This window comes from Hemiscyllium ocellatum, chromosome 1 (genome assembly GCF_020745735.1).
Source record: "Hemiscyllium ocellatum isolate sHemOce1 chromosome 1, sHemOce1.pat.X.cur, whole genome shotgun sequence".
In the NCBI taxonomy this organism is placed as follows: Eukaryota; Metazoa; Chordata; class Chondrichthyes; order Orectolobiformes; family Hemiscylliidae; genus Hemiscyllium; species Hemiscyllium ocellatum.
The window spans coordinates 129,837,491-129,855,340 of NC_083401.1; the positions used below are offsets into that span (position 1 = coordinate 129,837,491).

The 17,850-nt window shown below is 41.1% G+C and overlaps 1 protein-coding gene across 3 annotated transcripts in view; it reads left to right on the forward strand.

The window, feature by feature from the left end:
- nup54 (nucleoporin 54) overlaps positions 1 to 17,850 on the forward strand; it is a 67,966-nt gene that overhangs the window by 25,723 nt on the left and 24,393 nt on the right. For 2 of the 3 annotated variants that reach the window (XM_060831963.1, XM_060831951.1), the window contains 3 exons: positions 7,947 to 8,030; positions 17,190 to 17,330; positions 17,478 to 17,701. In XM_060831963.1, coding sequence (XP_060687946.1) covers positions 7,947 to 8,030; positions 17,190 to 17,330; positions 17,478 to 17,701 — 449 coding nt within the window. The remainder of the gene's footprint in view (positions 1 to 7,946; positions 8,031 to 17,189; positions 17,331 to 17,477; positions 17,702 to 17,850) is intronic. The other variant, XM_060831956.1, reaches the window with a different exon arrangement.

The following is a 17,850-nucleotide window of genomic DNA, read 5'->3' on the forward strand; positions in this document are numbered from 1 at the left end:
TTTGGAAACCCTGCACTGTAGTAATAAACATTCTGCAGTTCTTCATTGGGTCCTTTTCAGTTTTCATTCAACAGTTATCTCTGATTGCTGTAGGTAGTACTTTCCTTCAGTATTGAAACCGTGGTTACAGCAGCTTGGACTTTATACACTTTGTATCTGGTTTTGTGTAGTTAGTATCAGTCCTGAAATAATGGAAACAGTTTGGAATAATACAGTTAATTTGCTGTCCCTACTTAAGGAAGCACTATGCATTTAACAATGGAAGGAAGAGTATTTGGCCCATCCTATTTAAGCCAGTTCTTTGAAAGAACCATCGCTTTAATCTCACTATTCAGCTTATTACATTGCAAGTGTGTATTTGATTTTGTTTTGAGTTACAGTTGAATCTGCTTCCTGCACTTTTTCATACAGTATGTTCCAACTCAACCAGAACTCAGGGGGGGAGAAAAGCTTCATTTTAGATTAGATTACTTACAGTGTGGAAACAGGCCCTTCGGCCCAACAAGTCCACACCGACCCGCCAAAGTGCAACCCACCCATACCCCTACATTTACCCCTTACCTAACACTACGGGCAATTTAGCATGGCCAATTCACCTGACCCGCACATCTTTGGACTTGTGGGAGGAAACCAGAGCACCTGGAGGAAACCCACGCAGACACGGGGAGAACGTACAAACTCCACACAGTCAGTCGCCTGAGGATGGGAATTGAACCTGGGCCTCTGGCGCTGTGAGGCAGCAGTGCTAACCACTGTGCCACCGTGCCGCCCAAACTTTTCTTTTCCACTGGATTTATTTGCCAGTTATCTTCTGACTATTGATGCTTTTGGTAATAGAAAAGATTTCTTCCTCCTCTACTTTTCAGAAAATCATTTGGTTATTCTCTCCTCCTCCTAATCTCTGCTTTAAGTGCTTTAGTCTCTGCTTTTCCACAGAACTGTTAAAGAGCAAGGATTTGAATTGTGCCCAATGTTAATAATTATATTCCAAACTCCTTTTATAAGTTTGTATGGTCACTTCTGTGAAACCAAGTTACCAGCCACTTCAAGTGAAGCTTTCACACTAGACATTGAAGTGTGAGATCATGGCCCAGACATAGTCTTTCTGTCCTTCTATTTGAGGAGGTGCTTTTTGTTTACTGGTCCCTTTAACATCATGGTCAAGACTGGTAGATTGTGGGTGTGAATGCATGTCCTAGCACCCCAGGAGGTACCATGTATCAATGCTAACGTTTCTTTGTTGTTGTATCCATTCTAGTGTTATACTAATGTTTTGTGAAATGTAACGTAAAGATTTAGTTATAAGCAGCAATTTAACTTTGTGATGTATTCAGTAAAACGGATGGACTTAGTTGGACAGCGAGTAGCTTTGTAGTGTTAATGTGTACTTAATAACCTATTTATTAGAACTCCAAATAGCCACTTAAGGTAAGTTTCTGTCCCTTTGTCTTTATAAATGAAATAGGGCAAATATTTCTTAAAAACCCAATGGATTTGATTATTAAACATTAAATTAGTCTGTTTGTTTTGTAAAATGATTAATGTTGTTTGAGGGGAGCATACTGTAATTAGGTCAGCTTATTTTCTGCAATCCACACCTGTCTTAAAAGATGTGGCTGTTCTACTGCATGGATTGTGCATTGTTCCCTGCACATGGGAGATAGCTCCATTCGAGCATGTAATGAGAGTTTGCTTAACATAAGATGATCATAGAATTCTCCAGGATTGTATTGTGCTCCAAATTGGTTTCCTAATTGACTTGGAGAACTTGTGTCATATATTCGGGAAGCCGACCCTGCTTTGTATTGGATATAATCTGTGTTTCAAAACAATTTGCCAAATTGTTTGTTCTTTATCAGCCCTGCAAATTAAATCCTTCTTGCAATCAGTTTTGTATCTTTGCTGGATTTTAACTTTAAAAGCATCAGCTTGACTGGCGTAGTGGTCGCATGTTGTTCCTTGTCATTTTCAGTCTTTACTGCTGCTTGAATGTGTCAGTTGTTGGTAACTTTTATAACCAACTGGCTTAATAATTCATCTGAAATTTTCACTGATATAGATGGATGTTTCATTATGTTGAAATTGAAATTTGAAAGCAGAGTTTTTTCCAATCAGCATTTCGATTAGTTTTGCAGTTCTAAAAAGCCCCAGGCTTAACATTTGATGAATTGTCTTCGATGGGAGAGAATGAAGTTTAGTGTTTGTTGTAGTTGGTGGAAGAATCATAAATAGGCGAATACAGGCAGTGATCTCAATATATTGATTGAGGGAAAAAGGATTTTCAATGGTTTTCAGACTTGATTTCTCATAATCTGCACTTCTTAAAAAGGATGATATCCGGAGCAATAGAATGTCTAACATTGTAATAATCATATGAGGAACAGCCATCTGATAGAAAGTTGTTATTACCTCTTGAGCTCAATTCCATTGACAGTCCATGCCAATGGGATGGTAGGGAAGAAAATTGAAAATAAAAATTAACATTGTCACTGCTTATTTGACTAGGAGAAAGTGAGGACTGCAGATGCTGTAGATCAGAGTCGAAGAGTGTGGCGCTGGAAAAGCACAGCCGGTCAGGCAGCATCCGAGCAACAGGAGAGTCGACATTTTTGAGCACCAGCTCATGAAGAGGTTGTATTCGAAACATTGACTCTCCTGCTGCTCGGATGCTGCCTGACCGGCTGTGCTTTTCCAGCACCAAACTCTTCGACTGCTTATTTGACTTCTGGCACTGGCTTAGCGGACCTTTTTTCAATTGTGACTTGAGAATTCTGAAACCATTATCTATAATCTTTGCTCCAAATACCGCTGTCTAACTGTCATCTCTGTCTCTGTCCCTCTCCTTGGTCACTGTCCGAGACTGAACAGTCTGTGTTATGTTGATGAAGGGCTTATGTCTGACACATCGATTCTCCTGCTCCTCGGATGCTGTCTGACCTGCCGTGCTTTTCTAGCACCACGCTCTCGACTGTGTTATGTTAATCCAGACTGAGCTTGTAAACACATCGCTGAGACTGTGTCTGTTTCCACCTCCAGTAACTTAGCTTCACCTCAACTCGTCTGCTGCTACAACTCTCCTCCACGCCTTCCTTTCTTGCTGTTGGGCTTGACTATTCCAATCCACTCTTAGTTGGCTTCCCATATTCTATTCTCCATAAACCTGGTTTGGGCATTTTCCAAAAACATTGTCAAAGTCCAAGTCTGCCTTAGGAATTATGGAACCCCAGCAATTATGGTGCTTCTCTTCTATAGGAGAATTTTGACTTTCTTTGTAAATATTCATGGTTCACCTTCAAAGCACTCCCTTTCATGGATGTACAGCTTCCAGACCATAAACAGAATGCACTTTTCTGCACTGTTCATTTATAATACTGTGGAAAACTTTGACTACTTGAATTTTTTTTTTACTTTGACAAAACTGCACGTATATTTCTGCTGATGTGAAGCCCTGTACACTGGCTCAACATCACCACCATCAGGAGGAACTTTATTTTACTACCATTTAACATGGAAATTAAAGATGTCGATTTTGGAACACATAAGGTTTGTGAAAATTCAGGAACTACCTGGTGAAGAGACCATGTGATTCAGAAAAGCTCCATTACTCCTTCATTGTTCCCAGCAAACGTACTGAAATATTTTGAGTAGAAGCTTACCCGACTGTCACAGTTAATCAAGTAAGCATAACCATGCCTATTCAAATCTGTGTCAGACGTCGCACAACACCAGGTTATAGTCTAACGTGTTTATTTGAAATCACAAGCTTTTGGGACACTGCTCCATTAGGTCATGATGAAGACGCCTGATGAATGAGAAGCATTTCGAAAGCTTGTGATTTCATATAAACTTGTTAGGCAATAACCTGGTGTCATGACTTCTGACCTTGTCCACCCTAGTCTGACCCCAGTACCTCCGCATCTTTCAAATCAGTTGGTAGAGTGTTAGTATGCTTGTCCCAAAGCATTGCACGCTAACTTTTTCTGTTGCCATTGATATGATTTTTGAACGGTGCTTTAGAACTGGAACCTGAATGATACAGGGTTTGCTTAAGTGAGGTCATTTTTATTATTATTTTACAAATGTTTTATCACTTTTATGTCTCCAGTAAAAGTTTTTTTTATCAGTGGAGTATTTCAGTCATTCATCTGTGGTCAGGTTTTCTCTCCCCTGTCTACAATCTAGAAAATTCCAATATCCAGAAGTGACTTGGTCATTATTCAAACTCTGAGTTGGAGTGGTGACAGTACAAGAAACATATCCAGCATATCTATTTGGAAAGTTATTTTTTGTTAGCTACCTTTTTGCATGTTTATTTGAGTGACCACTTCCTTTTATTTGTTTTTTAAAAATCTCTTCTCCCATTGTTTGGTTTCACTGTTCCTGATTATTTGTGTACTTAATTCTGAAGTGCCAGTATTTGGAATAACGTCCTGGAGAGCGCTACTGTTGTCGTTTTTGTTCAAAGGCACAGTTTCTCCTTGCTCATCATTTGCAGAAGAAAAACTCAGTTCTTGGAGTATAGTGTCATTGCTTGAGATGGGACAAAAGACATGCTTGTGGTTCCCACGCAACTGTATGAAGTTTTTAAAAAAAAAAGCAGGAGTGAAATATAAGTAGTCAATTAGTTTTAGAGGCAGGCACATCTGAATCATGTTGAGACTGTGTTGCTGGAAAAGCACAGTAGGTCAGGCAGCATCCGAGGAGCAGGAGAGTCAACGTTTCAGGTAAAAGCCCTTCCTGATGAAGGGCTTTTTCCCGAAATGTCGACTCTCCTGCTCCTTGGATGCTGCCTGACCTGTGCTTTTCCAGTACCACACTCTACTCTACTCTAATCTCCAGCATCTGCAGTCCTCACTTTCACCACATCTGAATCATGAACAGTGTTACCATGTAGCTTTTTTTAAAAAAAAGTGGAAGAAAAAGTGCAAATGTTGTAAATTTTGGGTATAGGTCCTTTGCTGATCAGGCATAAACTGCTATCCTGTCTCTATACCAATGAGTCTGCCTTACATTCAGCATGAAATGGGTTGTCAGATGTGTTCTCAATACATGGCATTGACCAGTTTCTTGTTAGCTTTTTAAATTTTGAGTTTAGAAACTGAATATTATTTGGTGTTTTGGTAACATGTCTCCTTTTACAATAAATGTGAATTTGTGAAATTTCTTTTCTTAAGAAGTAGGAACCTGTATGTGAAATCTATTTTTAAACATTGTCATATTTCTGAAGAAATATGAATGTTACCATGGGGGAAGAGAATGTTTATTGCTTAGTTTAAGGAGGAATACCCTGAATTTAAAAAAAAAATGCTTCCTAGCTGGATCTGATTCGGTTCATTTGTGTTTGTGATCAATTGTCAACAATGTTTTTTTTTATTTTAAATCATTGTACAGCATGAGCCACTCCATCAAAAGGCTATTCACTATGACTTACATATTAAACTTTATTTTTGTTTCCAAACATACATGTAAAATTCTGGTTGGCATTCCCTTTTAACTGTTTGAGGATATTCAAAGACTGAGACATTTGATTGAGACTTTTTATTAGGGCAAAGGATCAAAATGCAACACCTGAGCTTTTGAGGGTCTGCTGATCAGGGTTATGCATGGAGAACTAATACTGAAGCAAAGTTGTAATTGAGGCTAGACATATACACTTGCTCCTGTATCTGTATGAGTCAATGTTTTAAAAGCTGTAAACATATATTTTTGCTGGAAATTACAATCAGTAGTTAATCTGGAATGGACGAACCTGTAGTCCTTTTGTTACTGCAGCAATGTTATGATAGTTCCATGTTGAAGTCAGGATCATTTGAAATTATTCTTTTGGATATGGGCATTGAATGTTCTGATTGAAATTCATTCCTAAGCCATTAATGGAGGAATTAACCATTTATTTTAAATGTTAATTGATCCGAGAAGAGAGGAAGGAATTTATTTTTTAAGTTTTGTTAAACCTTGTTGCAAGGCCAGTATCTATCTCCTGTTCCTTTTTTTGTTTTGTTCTCTCTATTGTGTGCTTTAGTTTTCTGAACCTGTGATGAATTGGCTCCATTCAAAATGTAACACATTTGAAGGACAATGAGGTGTGTAATTTTTTTTTTAAGAGTCTGGCCTAGTTGCATATAATCAATTTAGTTTCCCAGTCTTGAGCCATTATGTTATGCTCGAAATTTCACCTTTTTCAAGTTCTGAGATGACTTTTATAAAATGTAACACCACAAGCTTTTGGTTCATTTCCATCACATAGTATGGAATGAATTTCCCTTCTCATTCTCCCCATGTTTGCATGGCGATTTGGGGGAGTCCCAGTACTATTTTTTTTACAAGAATGCCATTCTCTCTTCTAATTATGTTTTTGCGGGAGCAGTGATGACATTTCTGTTATCTTGCATTAAAGTTGTCATCTGATGAGCCTTGAAATGATCCATTTCTCCTATCTTGCACTCATACACTTAACAAGGAGCATTAGTGTGTTAATCTTTCTAGCTAGAATGATGTATGTTTGCAAATGGTTAGTAAGTATTTGTGACCCATCATTTCCATATTTAACATGCTTTATATTTAAAATATAAAAGTCGCCTTTATTATCCTGGCAGGGATGATGGAAACTGAGATCCTTCTACTGGCCAGATGTTTTTTTTTAAATCGCAATGTGTTTGATTTAACCTGTAGAATTTCTGATAAAATGTTTTCTCAACTACCTGGTCATTATTTCTATGGTTATCTGTTTTTGCAACACTTAAACCAGGCAAGGAATAGTTTTTTACTAGCCTTTTCCTAATATCCAATCATACTGAGTGTTTTATGATCTTTTGGCAAGCGTGTGTAAATTGTTTTATTGTAATCTATTTCTTTGTGTAATATAGCTAATGAATCCAGATGTTTTAATAACCAAAAATGTCAGTGGTTTCTGGAAACCTGCAAGGAAACTTTAAAAAAACACAATTTTGGAAATAATCAATATATCAATCAGGTTGCATCAGTTGAGGAACAGAAACAGTTTCAGGTCAAAGGTCTTTTCATCAGAATGGTCAGTTTCGTAGGTTCTGTTGACCAAGGTCTTTTGATAATCCATTTGAAAGTAGTTAAATATTCAATAGCTTGCTGACAATGGCTGAAAGGAGGTCATCTTACTATCAGAACACCAACGAAACTATTTGTCATGAAACGTTGAAAGAGATTTTCTGAATTCCTGTCTTAAACGTAAAATGCAAGTGGTGAAATTAGTTGGACTGAACTCTGTGCAATGAAATTTTTTTTTGTGCATCACAAGTAAAATGCCCAGACAGGAAAAAAAATCTGAGGTACTTGATAGCACATTCCGTCACTTCTGGATAGTTTTCAAGTTCCGTCTTCCAGTTTTTTTTAAGAAAGCTCTGAATGTTGGAGATTTGTTTAATTTTGAAGGAGGAAAATCTATTGAAGATGAATGCATAAGAAATATTGATAGCTATAGGCTCCTGGTTAAAAGGAAGGGAAAAGGTTTTAGTGAAGAGATCTTTGTTTTCTAAAGTTGTGATTTAATATGATGGAATAAATTAACAGCTCCAAGAAGATTGGAAGTCTGACAATGCTGCTTCACCAGTGCAATTTGATATAAAACTGCTGTGAAACATTCTGAAGACTGTGTGCAAGATAGTAACTAATGTATTTCTAGTCTTGCATTGCAGTGATGCAATAAGATTATGGTATAATTCACACAACTACAGTCATTTCCTGATTGTAGTCAAATAACCTGCCACCCTACAGTGTGATTATGCATTTATGGGTAGGAAAGGATTGGCATTTTATTAAAGCTATATGGTTAGAAGTTGCTCACTAAATCTGGAAATCTTCTAACTGAATACTTTGGTGTATTGAAATAATGGTGGGTCACAAATGCAAAGGTATGAAATGAATTAGTTTACTTTTTGTTGAATTCTGATTTTTCTTAAATGTCCACATAGGTGGTTTTGGAGGGTTTGGCACAACCACGACAGCTGCTCCTGCTTTCAATTTCTCAGCAACACCTGCCAATACAGGGGTAACAGGTAAAAAGAAAATGGTAATCGCTTGCCAGAGAGATAAACAATTAAACTTTATTTTAGCAAAACACAACATTTTATTCTGTGCTTTTTTTTTGAGGAAGGTATTCTGGTGATGTTCAAGGGAACAAAGAACTTTTTTTTTAAAAAAACAGTTTGTTCATTTAGAATGTGAGCATTGCTGGCTCGGCCAGTATTCATCGTCCACCACCTCTTATTGAGGGGAATCAACCCCATAGCTGTGGGTCTGGAGTCACATAAAGCCGGATGAGGTAAGGATCGCAGAATTCCTTCCCTAAAGGGCATCAATGAATCAAATGGATTTTTGCAACAATCGACAATGCTAACCTTTAGGTTAGGCTTTTAAAAGTTTTCTTATTAGTTTTGAATTAAAATTTCAACATCTGGGCCCCTTGCTGAGATATTTGTATCATTGATGGTCACTGGTAAGGTGCTGGAAGACTGGATGTTGGTGCACATGGTGCCACTGTTTAAGAGGGGTGGCAAGGACAAGCCAGGGAACTATAGACCGGTGAGCCTGGCAGCTGTGGTGGGCAAGTTGTTGGAAGGAATCCAGAGGGACAGGATTTACACATATTTGAAAAGGCAAGGACTGATTAGGGATATTCAACATGGCTTTGAGCATGGGAGGTCATGTCTCGCAGACTTGATTGAGTTTTTTGAAGAAGTAACAAGGAGGATTGTTGAGGGCAGAGTGGTGGACGTGGTCTATATGGACTTCGGTAGGGTGTTTGACAAGGTTCCCCATGGGAGACTGGTTAGTAAGGTTAGATCTAACGAAATACAGGGAGAACTGGCCATTTGGATGCAGAACTGGTGCGAAGGTAGAAGACAGAGGGTGGTGGTGGATGGGTGTTTTTCAGACTGGAGGCCTGTGGCCAGTGGAGTGCCACAAGCTGATTCCACTGCTTTTTGTTATTTATAACCAATGATTTGGATATGAGCATAAAAGGTATAGTTGGTAAGTTAGCAGATGACACCAAAATTGGAGGTGTCGTGGACAGTGAAGAAGCTTACCTCAGATTACAGCAGGATCTTGACAAGATGGGCCAATGGGCTGAGCAGTGGCAGATGGAGTTTAATTTAGATAAATCTGAGGTGCTGCATTTTAGGAAAGCAAAATCTTAGCAGGACATATGCGCTTAATGGTAAGGTCCTAGGGAGTGTTGCTGAACAAAGAGACCTTGGAGTGCAGGTTCATAGCTCCTTGAAAGTGGAGTCGCAGGTAGACCGGATAGTGAAGAAGGCTTTTGGTATGCTTTTAATTGGTCAGGAGTATTGAGTACAGGAGTTGGGAGGTCATGTTGCAGCGGTGCATGACATTGGTTAGGCCACTGTTGGAATATTGAGTGTGATTCTGGTCTCCTTCCTATCAGAAGGATGTGAAACTTGAAAGGGTTCAGAAAAGATTTACAAGGATCTTGCAAGGGTTGGAGGATTTGAGCTACAGGGAGAAGCTGAACAGGCTGGGGCTATTTTCCCTGGAGCGTCAGAGGCTGTGGGGTGACCTTACAGAAGTTTATAAAATCACGAGGGGCATGGATAGGATAAATAAACAGTCTCTTTCCTGGGGTGGGAGGAGTCCAGAACTAGAGGGCATAGGTTTAGGGTGAGAGGGGAAAGATATAAAAGAGACTTGAGGGGCAACCTTGTAATGCAGAGGGTGGTATGTGTATGAAGTGAGCTGCCAGAGGATGTGGTGGAAACTGGTACACTTACAACATTTAAAAGGCATCCGGATGGATATACAAATAGGAATCGTTTGGAGGGATATGGGCCGGGTGCTGACAGGTGGGACTAGATTGGGTTGGGATATCTGGTCAGCATGGATGAGTTGGACCGAAGGGTGCTGTACATCTCTATGACTCTGACTGTGTATCTAGTTGGATTTGAACCCATGCCCCATAACATTGGCCTGTGGTTCTGGATTACTCATCTGGTGATATTACTGCTATGCCACTGCTTCCCCCTCGCACAATGACTCTATCCATAAGCAATGTGGCTTTGCATTGTAAGCATCAAGCCATTGAGGCAAAAAGCCTCCTTACATATTGTTTGCTTGTTGATGGACTTTGCAACAAAATAAAGGACCAGTAGATATCTTATTTGAAACAGCAGCAATTCAATTACCGGTGGTACTCCAGCTAAGTTTACAGTGCATGCTGCAAAATAAAATGCCAGGGAAGATGCAGAATAGATGGACCAAACTCTCAAGATGCTTTGAAAATTTCGATTTGTTGACTATTAATCCTTTTGGATTTTCAGAGAAAGGCTCTGAAGGAGTCTGCGTAAATCCTAGTTATACTCGGGATTCTCTGTACAACTTAGATTGTTTTGGTCCCAGCTGAATGTACTGGTTCCATTGCTGCTGCTGCTGCTCATGGTTTGAACATGTTTTGCTGAGCTTGCTTTTTCACTGAGAAGATTGTGAAGCTTGAAATATAATACTGTTTATAAAATCTGTTTGTTCGAGGTTTTTTGTTTTAGTGGCACACCATAGAATTGAGAAGGAGAGTAAAAGTTTTGTTGACTAAAATATCCACAAACTTTTAAGTGAAAGCATCCCTTGATAACTCTCCTGAAAAGGAGGGTCTTCTGCCATGCTAACACTCGCTTAGCAGTATCATGCACCTTTTGCTTTGATACATATGCGCCGACAATTGAATCTCCTGCAAACTTCCACAATGTACGATGTATTACATCATTAATTTGCAGTCAGACCCCTCCAGCGGTGCTAACGTTTTGATGGAATATGGTTTTACGGCTAGGGTCTGCCTTTGGCGAACATGGCAGATTTGTCATTGTTTGTGCATCAGCATTAATTGAATATCAGCAGGCAATTCGACAGAGGGTGAGGGGTGGTGCCAGAGGGATTGCAGTTCTCTAAATATTCGGGCTGATTGTTGCCGTGATTTGGCTGATGGCTTTTAGTTCCAGCTGAGTGTCCTGGCCCTGACCACTCAGCAGTTTCCTTGAGTCCAAGACCAGAAAAGTAATCGCCTTTTGTAAAATTCCAGTGGAGGTGATGCCCAAGGGAACTGGGGATGGCAGCTGTAGGTGGAGGAGCCAGGGTTTCATTGGAGAGCACACACTTGTTGCGTACTGATCTCTGGCAGGGAGGAAGGAGAGGGGTGGGAAGGGCACATGAAGTGGAAAGGAGCTATTTGAGTAAGGTGACCTGTCAGGTTTTCTCCACCACCCCTGAACTACTCTCGGCAACCTAGAAATTGAGGGTGTGATGGCAGCCCATTATTGACCATAAGATATATGAGCAGAACTAAGCCAGTCCACCAACTGGGTCTGTTCCACAATTCAATCTCGACTGATATGTTTCTCAACTCCATTTTCCTGTTTACTCCCCGTGGCCCTTGAACCCCTTACTAATCAAGGAACTATCTATCCTATGAGCTGAAAAATGTGTTGCTGGAAAAGCGCAGCATTCAAGGAGCAGGAGAATCGACGTTTCGGGCATAAGCCCTTCTTCAGGAACCGAAACGTCGATTCTCCTGCTCCTTGAATGCTGCCTGACCTGCTGCGCTTTTCCAGCAACACATTTTCAGCTCTGATCTCCAGCATCTGTAGTCCTCACTTTCTCCTACTGTCTATCCTATGTGTTAAATACACACAATGCAGCAGAATGTGTAGAGAGCAAGTCTGAGAGTTCCATAGATTCTGGCTCAAGAAATTCCTCTTCCTGCTCTGTTCTAAAGAGTTATTCCTTCATTCTGAAGCTGTGTCCTCTGCATTCTTATTAGTGGAAACATCTTCTCCACATCCACTCTCTGCGGGCCTCAGTACTCTGTAAGTTTCAATGAGGTTTTTCCATTCTTCTGAATGCCATCAAGTACAAACCCAGAGTCCTCAAACTTTCCTTATTATTAGCCCTTCATCACTGGGACTGTTTTTGTAAACCTCCTCTGGGCCCCTTCCAACATTAGCACAGTCTTTCTTTAAATGCAGGGTCCAAAACTGCTCAAAATATTCCAGATGAGGTCTGATCAGAGCCTTTTAAAGCCTCAGCAGTACACCTCAGCTCTTGTATTTGAGCCCTTGATGAATGTTAACATTTCATTAGATTTTCTATCTGCCTGTATTTTAGCCTTAAGAGAATCCTGAGCTAGGATTCCTCAGTCCATTTTGTGCTTCAGATATCTGAAGCCTTTCCACCTTTAGAAAATAGTCTACATCTGTATTCTTCCTTCCAAAGTGCATAACCTCCCACTTTCCTATGCTGTATTCCATCTGTCACCTCTTTGCCCACTCTCCTAGCCTGCCCAAGTCCTTCTGCAGCCTCCCCACCCTTTCCTCAGAACTACCTCCCCCTCCAACTATCTTTGTTATTTGCAAACTTAGCAACAATGCCCTCATTCCTTTGTACAGATTGTTGACATATAACATCACCAAATCCAGAATTGTCTGTTCCTTGTGGGCTCTACCACTAATTGCTTCCAAAAAAGCCATTTTGTAGACATTCCACATATTCCTTTTCTTCGGGTCTGCTGCTAACCTGATGTTTCCAGTCCACCTGCATATTTAAATCCCCCGTGGTTATTGTAATAGTGCCTTTCCTACATGCCTTTTCTCTCTCCTGCTTTATTTTCTTTCCCACATCCTGACTACTGCTTGGAAGCCTGTATGGAACTCCTGTCAAGGTCTTTTTTTTTCTTTGTGGTTCCTCAACTCTACCCATGCTTATGTCACTTATTGCTCTTGATTTAATTTCATTTCTTACTGACAAGGTAACACTGCTCCCCTCTGTTCATCTGCCTGTTTTCAGTTGGACGTGCATCCTTGGATATGTCATTTCCCAGCGCTGATCCCCTTGCAGCTATGTCTCTGAGATACCCACAACATGGTACCTGCCAATTTCAATCTGCACTACAAGCTCATTTATCTTTGTATACTGCGCATATTTAAGTGCAGTCCTGTGTTGATTGCCCCTATTCGTAGTTGTCTCATTATCTGCTGTTATCCTTCTGAAGTTAGATGTGAGTCTTTCCAGGCTCTCTGTTCTACAACTTATCCTGGAAGCTTTTTTAATAGCCTTTGCTGAGACCTCTCCCCTCCCTGTAAACTTGCTGGGTAATTTTCCATGCAGTTCAACTCCCTGCCTCCCCAAAAGGCCCCTCTATTTTGATTTAGGTGGAGCCAGTTCCATTGGAACAGCTCCCTCCTTTCCCCAGTACTCATGGGCAATGTCCCATGAATTCAAACCCATTTTCCCCACACCAATCTTAGAGCCACATGTTTACCTCTCTCTAATCTTTGTTGACCCTTTTTGCCAATTTGCTCCTGGCCCAGGTAGTGATCCCCTATTACCTTTTTTGGTTCTGCAGTTTAATTTAGCCCTTGGCTCTCATTTACCCTCCGCAGAACCTCTTTCTTCTTTTCTATCTATATCACTGGTACCTAGTGGACTGTGACAACTGGATCTTTGGGCTGCAGAGGAACTTTCAAGTGGGAGGGGAAAGATCCAGCTGATCTTGAACCAAGGCACCAGGCAAGCAACACAGCCTTCAGGACTCTTGATCCTGGCCACAGAAAGCAGTGTCTATTTCCCCTGACTGTATTATCCCTGATTTATAACTGCATTTCTCTTTTTCTCCCCTCCTCTTGAATGGTTCCTGTACCACGGTGCTATGGTCAGTTTGCTCATCCTCCCTACTTCCCCTGCTGTCATCCACACTGGGAGCAAGAGTCTCTAACCTGTTAGACACGCTCAGGGGCTGAGGCACCTTCAGCACTACCTCCTGGATCCCTCTGCCTGCCTCGGTCGTAGTCACACCTACCTGTCCCTGACCACTGATCAAATTTAAGGTAGTTAATCTAAGGAGTGTGATGTCTCCTGGAGCAAATCATCCAGGTAACTCTCCTCCTTCCTTCCTGATGTGCTGCAGCGTTCAAAGCTGAGACTCTAGCTCATTAACTCTGAGCCAGAGTTCCTCAAGGAACCAACACTTGCTGCAGATGTGGTCACTCTGAACGACAGTGGATTCCACTAGCTCCCACATCTTAGATTACTTACGTGTGGAAACAGGCCCTTCGGCCCAACAAGTCCACACCGACCCGCCGAAGCGCAACCCACCCATACCCCTACATTTACCCCTTACCTAACACTATGGGCAATCATGCAGGTACAACACATCACTTGGTCCTGCAACACTATTTTATTTACTTCACTCTTGATTTTTAAAGATTTCCTCCTGGTCTTTTAGTTTTTAACCTGTAAATATTTCTTCTATTTACCTTCATTCTGAAAGTAATCTATGATAGTCAAATTAGTAACTATTACTAACCAATGCACTTGTGGTTTTCCTTTGTCACTCTTCCTTTTGCACTGGGTCCTAGATCCTGGGCTTAAGTTTATTGCGTAAGAATACCTTGCAAATTATGAACCAAAAAAGCAAGCAAAAGCACTTCTTCGCTCTGCCCGAATTCCCAGACTGCTTCCGGATTCCACAATCTATATAGTAACTTGGGCTGTGTCCCACTCTGTGTGATCTCTCCTTCCTGACTGTGCGCTGCTTACTGGTCATGTGCTTTCAACAGATCCTCTCTTTAATTGGTTGATTATTGACCATCGAAGGGCCTTAACTGAGGCGAGGATGGCAGGGAGGTCACCCAGGAACTTTTACAGTCTCTGCCATCTGTCAATGTGCCAGCAGGTGACAGTAAAACTTTGCCTGTGAACAATCTGTCTTTGAATCCTATGATGTGGTGTCCAGGTTACTTTTCATCTAAATACACTACTTGGTGTGGCTTTGAGGCATGTCCCACATCCAGCTTATATCATGAGAGTTGAGTAACCTGTCAGTGTGATAGCTAATGGGGTTTCAGAGGGATATGTCGCAATTAACTCTGGGATCCAAGTATGAGAGTTGGCCAATTTGCCACAGGTTACCTTTCATTTCAACCCACGTGAGGTGTCAGAGGACTGCTCATGTTGTCCCCCTGTACAAGAAGGGTAGTAGGGATATTCCAGGGTAGCTACAGACTAGTGAGCCTGATGTCAATGGTGGGAAAGTTGCAGGAAAAGGTACTGAGGGATAAAATCTATTTATATTTGGAAAAGAATGGGCTTATCAGTGATGGGTTTTCTGTGGGGTAGATCGTGCCTTACCAATTTAATAGAGTTCTTTTGAGGAAGTGACCAAGTTGATAGATGAAGGAAGGGCTGTACACATCATATACATGGACTTTAGTAAGGTGTTTAAGGTTCCACGTGGTAAACTAATGGAGAAAGTGAAGTCACATGGTGTGCAGGGTGTTCTAGCTAGGTGGATAAAGAACTACTTCTGCAACAGGAGGTAGAAAGTAATAGTTGAAGGGAGTCTCTCAAAATGGAGAAAGGTGACCAATGGTGTTCCACTGGGATCAGTGCTGAGGCAGATGACATGAAGATTGGTGGAGTAGCAGAAAGCATAGGGGACTGTTAAAGATATACAGGGGAATATAGATAGATTGGAGAGTGGGTCAGAGAAGTGGCAGATGGAGTTCAATCCAGGTAAATGTGAGATGATGCATTTTGGGAAGTCTAATTCTAGAGTGAACTGTACTGTAAATGGAAGACCCTTAGGAAAGGTTGATGAGCAGAGATATCTGGGAGTTCAGGTCCTTTTGTGTACTGAAGGTGGTTGCACAGGTGGATAGTATGCTTGCAGGTAATGTTAAAATTGTGCAAGACTTTGTGGACGCTGTGGAGAAGGTGCAGAGAAGGTTTGAGAATGTTGCCTGGTATGGAAGGTGTTTTCTGTGAAGGGGTTGAGTAGGTCAGGATTGTTTTCATTAGGGAAAAAAAGGAATTTGAGGGGGGACCTGATTTGAGGTCTACAAAATCATGAAGGGTATAGACAGGGTGGATAGAGAAGTTTTTTCCCAGGGTGAGGGATCCAATAAAGAGAGGTTACGCTTCAAGGTGAGAGGTGAAAAGTTTTTAAGGGGGATACACGTGGCAAGTACTTTACACAGAGTGGTTGGTGCCTGGAATGCGTTGCCAGCAGAGGCGGTAGAGGCAGGCACGGTAGATTCTTTTAAGGTACATCTGGACAGATGCATGTGTAGATAGGGAGCAGAGGGATACAGGTGCTTAAGAACTGGGCGACAGTTTAGACAGTGGATTTGGATCGGCTCAGGCTTGGAAGGCCAAAGGGCCTGTTCCTGGGCTGTAAACTTTCTTTGTTCTTTGTTTTTTCCTCTTTCTAGAACTTCATGTGAAAAGAAATGTAAGAACTCTCTTGGTCAAAGAGCCTGTCCAGCACAACTCATGGAGAATTGGGTGAGGTAACAGAGGGCAGATGTGAAATATATAACCAATCACAATTTGCCATTTCAAAGAGAGAAATTAATAGGAAAGGAGAAAATAATTCCTTACATTATTACTGAAGTCTCTAAGGGGAAAAAGCTTCAAACTCAATATCTCTGACAGATTTGAGCTGATCTATATCGTCAAATTTTACTGATGTTTGTGGTTGTCTCAGCATTTGTTCAATTCTTTAAATTGTTGAAGCTCTGTATTTCCTTCACTCAGTTCTATCCCTCTATGATGTAGTCGGAAGCTGTGACTGCAAAATAAAACGAGTAGAGATTTATGCGGGGGACCTTGAATAGAATAAAACAGACGTCATTCATCACTGAGTTGATCTGAACATTGCTCATGACATCTCATTTATGTGCAGGCACGCGCGTGCACAAAACACACTTATCCGCTTGGCTCAATTAATGGCACTCCAACTGATGATTACAGTCCCACTACAGCCTTGAGCACATTGTGTGCTGTCTTTTAAAGGAGATGTTAAATCCAGGCTGATACCTTGGTAATGCACAGATTTCACTCTGTTGGTGATTTTCCCCAATGGCATTGTCTGCCCTTCAAAAGTATCCAGTGGTTGGAATGTACTTTGAGACATCCTGAAGCAATGATAAACTGCTGTGTAAACAAGCTTTTGTTTTGTTTCACGTAAATGTGTATGGTTTGTAAGAAATCCTTCGCAATTGTTCAAACTTTCTTTTTTACACTACACCTAAATAAAAACTTCCCCGACGAGTAACCTGAACTAAACTAACAAATTGGCAATCCTAAGAGAGCCTGTGTTGCATTTTTTGTTTTGGCTTTTGTAACGCCATGTTGTTTTCTTTGTTTTTCAGGCCTATTCCAGAACACGCCGAATAAAGGCTTTGGGTTTGGTGGTTTTAGCACGGGTACTGGCACAGGTCTGACAACCGGCTTAGCAGCTGGTTCCACATTTGGAGGGTTTGGTGGCTTTGGTACTCAGCAACAGCAGCAAGGTAAGTTCACAGGAAGGCAAAGGGACAAAGTAGGTTTTTTAGCTTTCAGACACTTGTAAAATCAAACTCAAATACGGTTTCAGCAGTGAATAGTAAATATGTAAAACCAGCTCGGAGTTTTGTTTGATTTCTCTTTTACTTTTAAAGCTGGAGGACTTCTTGGACAGGCGATACAGCCTCCCACACAGTCAGCTCAACTGATCAACACAGCAAGCGCACTTTCTGCACCAACTCTACTGGGGGACGAGCGCGATGCTATATTGGCAAAGTGGAACCAGCTACAGGCATTCTGGGGAACTGGGAAAGGTTACTTCCATAATAATCTGGCTCCTGTCGAGTTCACTCAAGAAAACCCTTTCTGTCGGTTTAAGGTGAATGTTTAAGTAGAAGCAACTTCAAACGTTTTGATCCAAATGTCAGATTTAAGAAAGGAAAGGAACAGAGTAAGAACCTCCATAGATTCCTGATGCAGCGGCTGGTAGGCGTGAACTGTGTGTGATCCCAAACATAGTCATAGAGA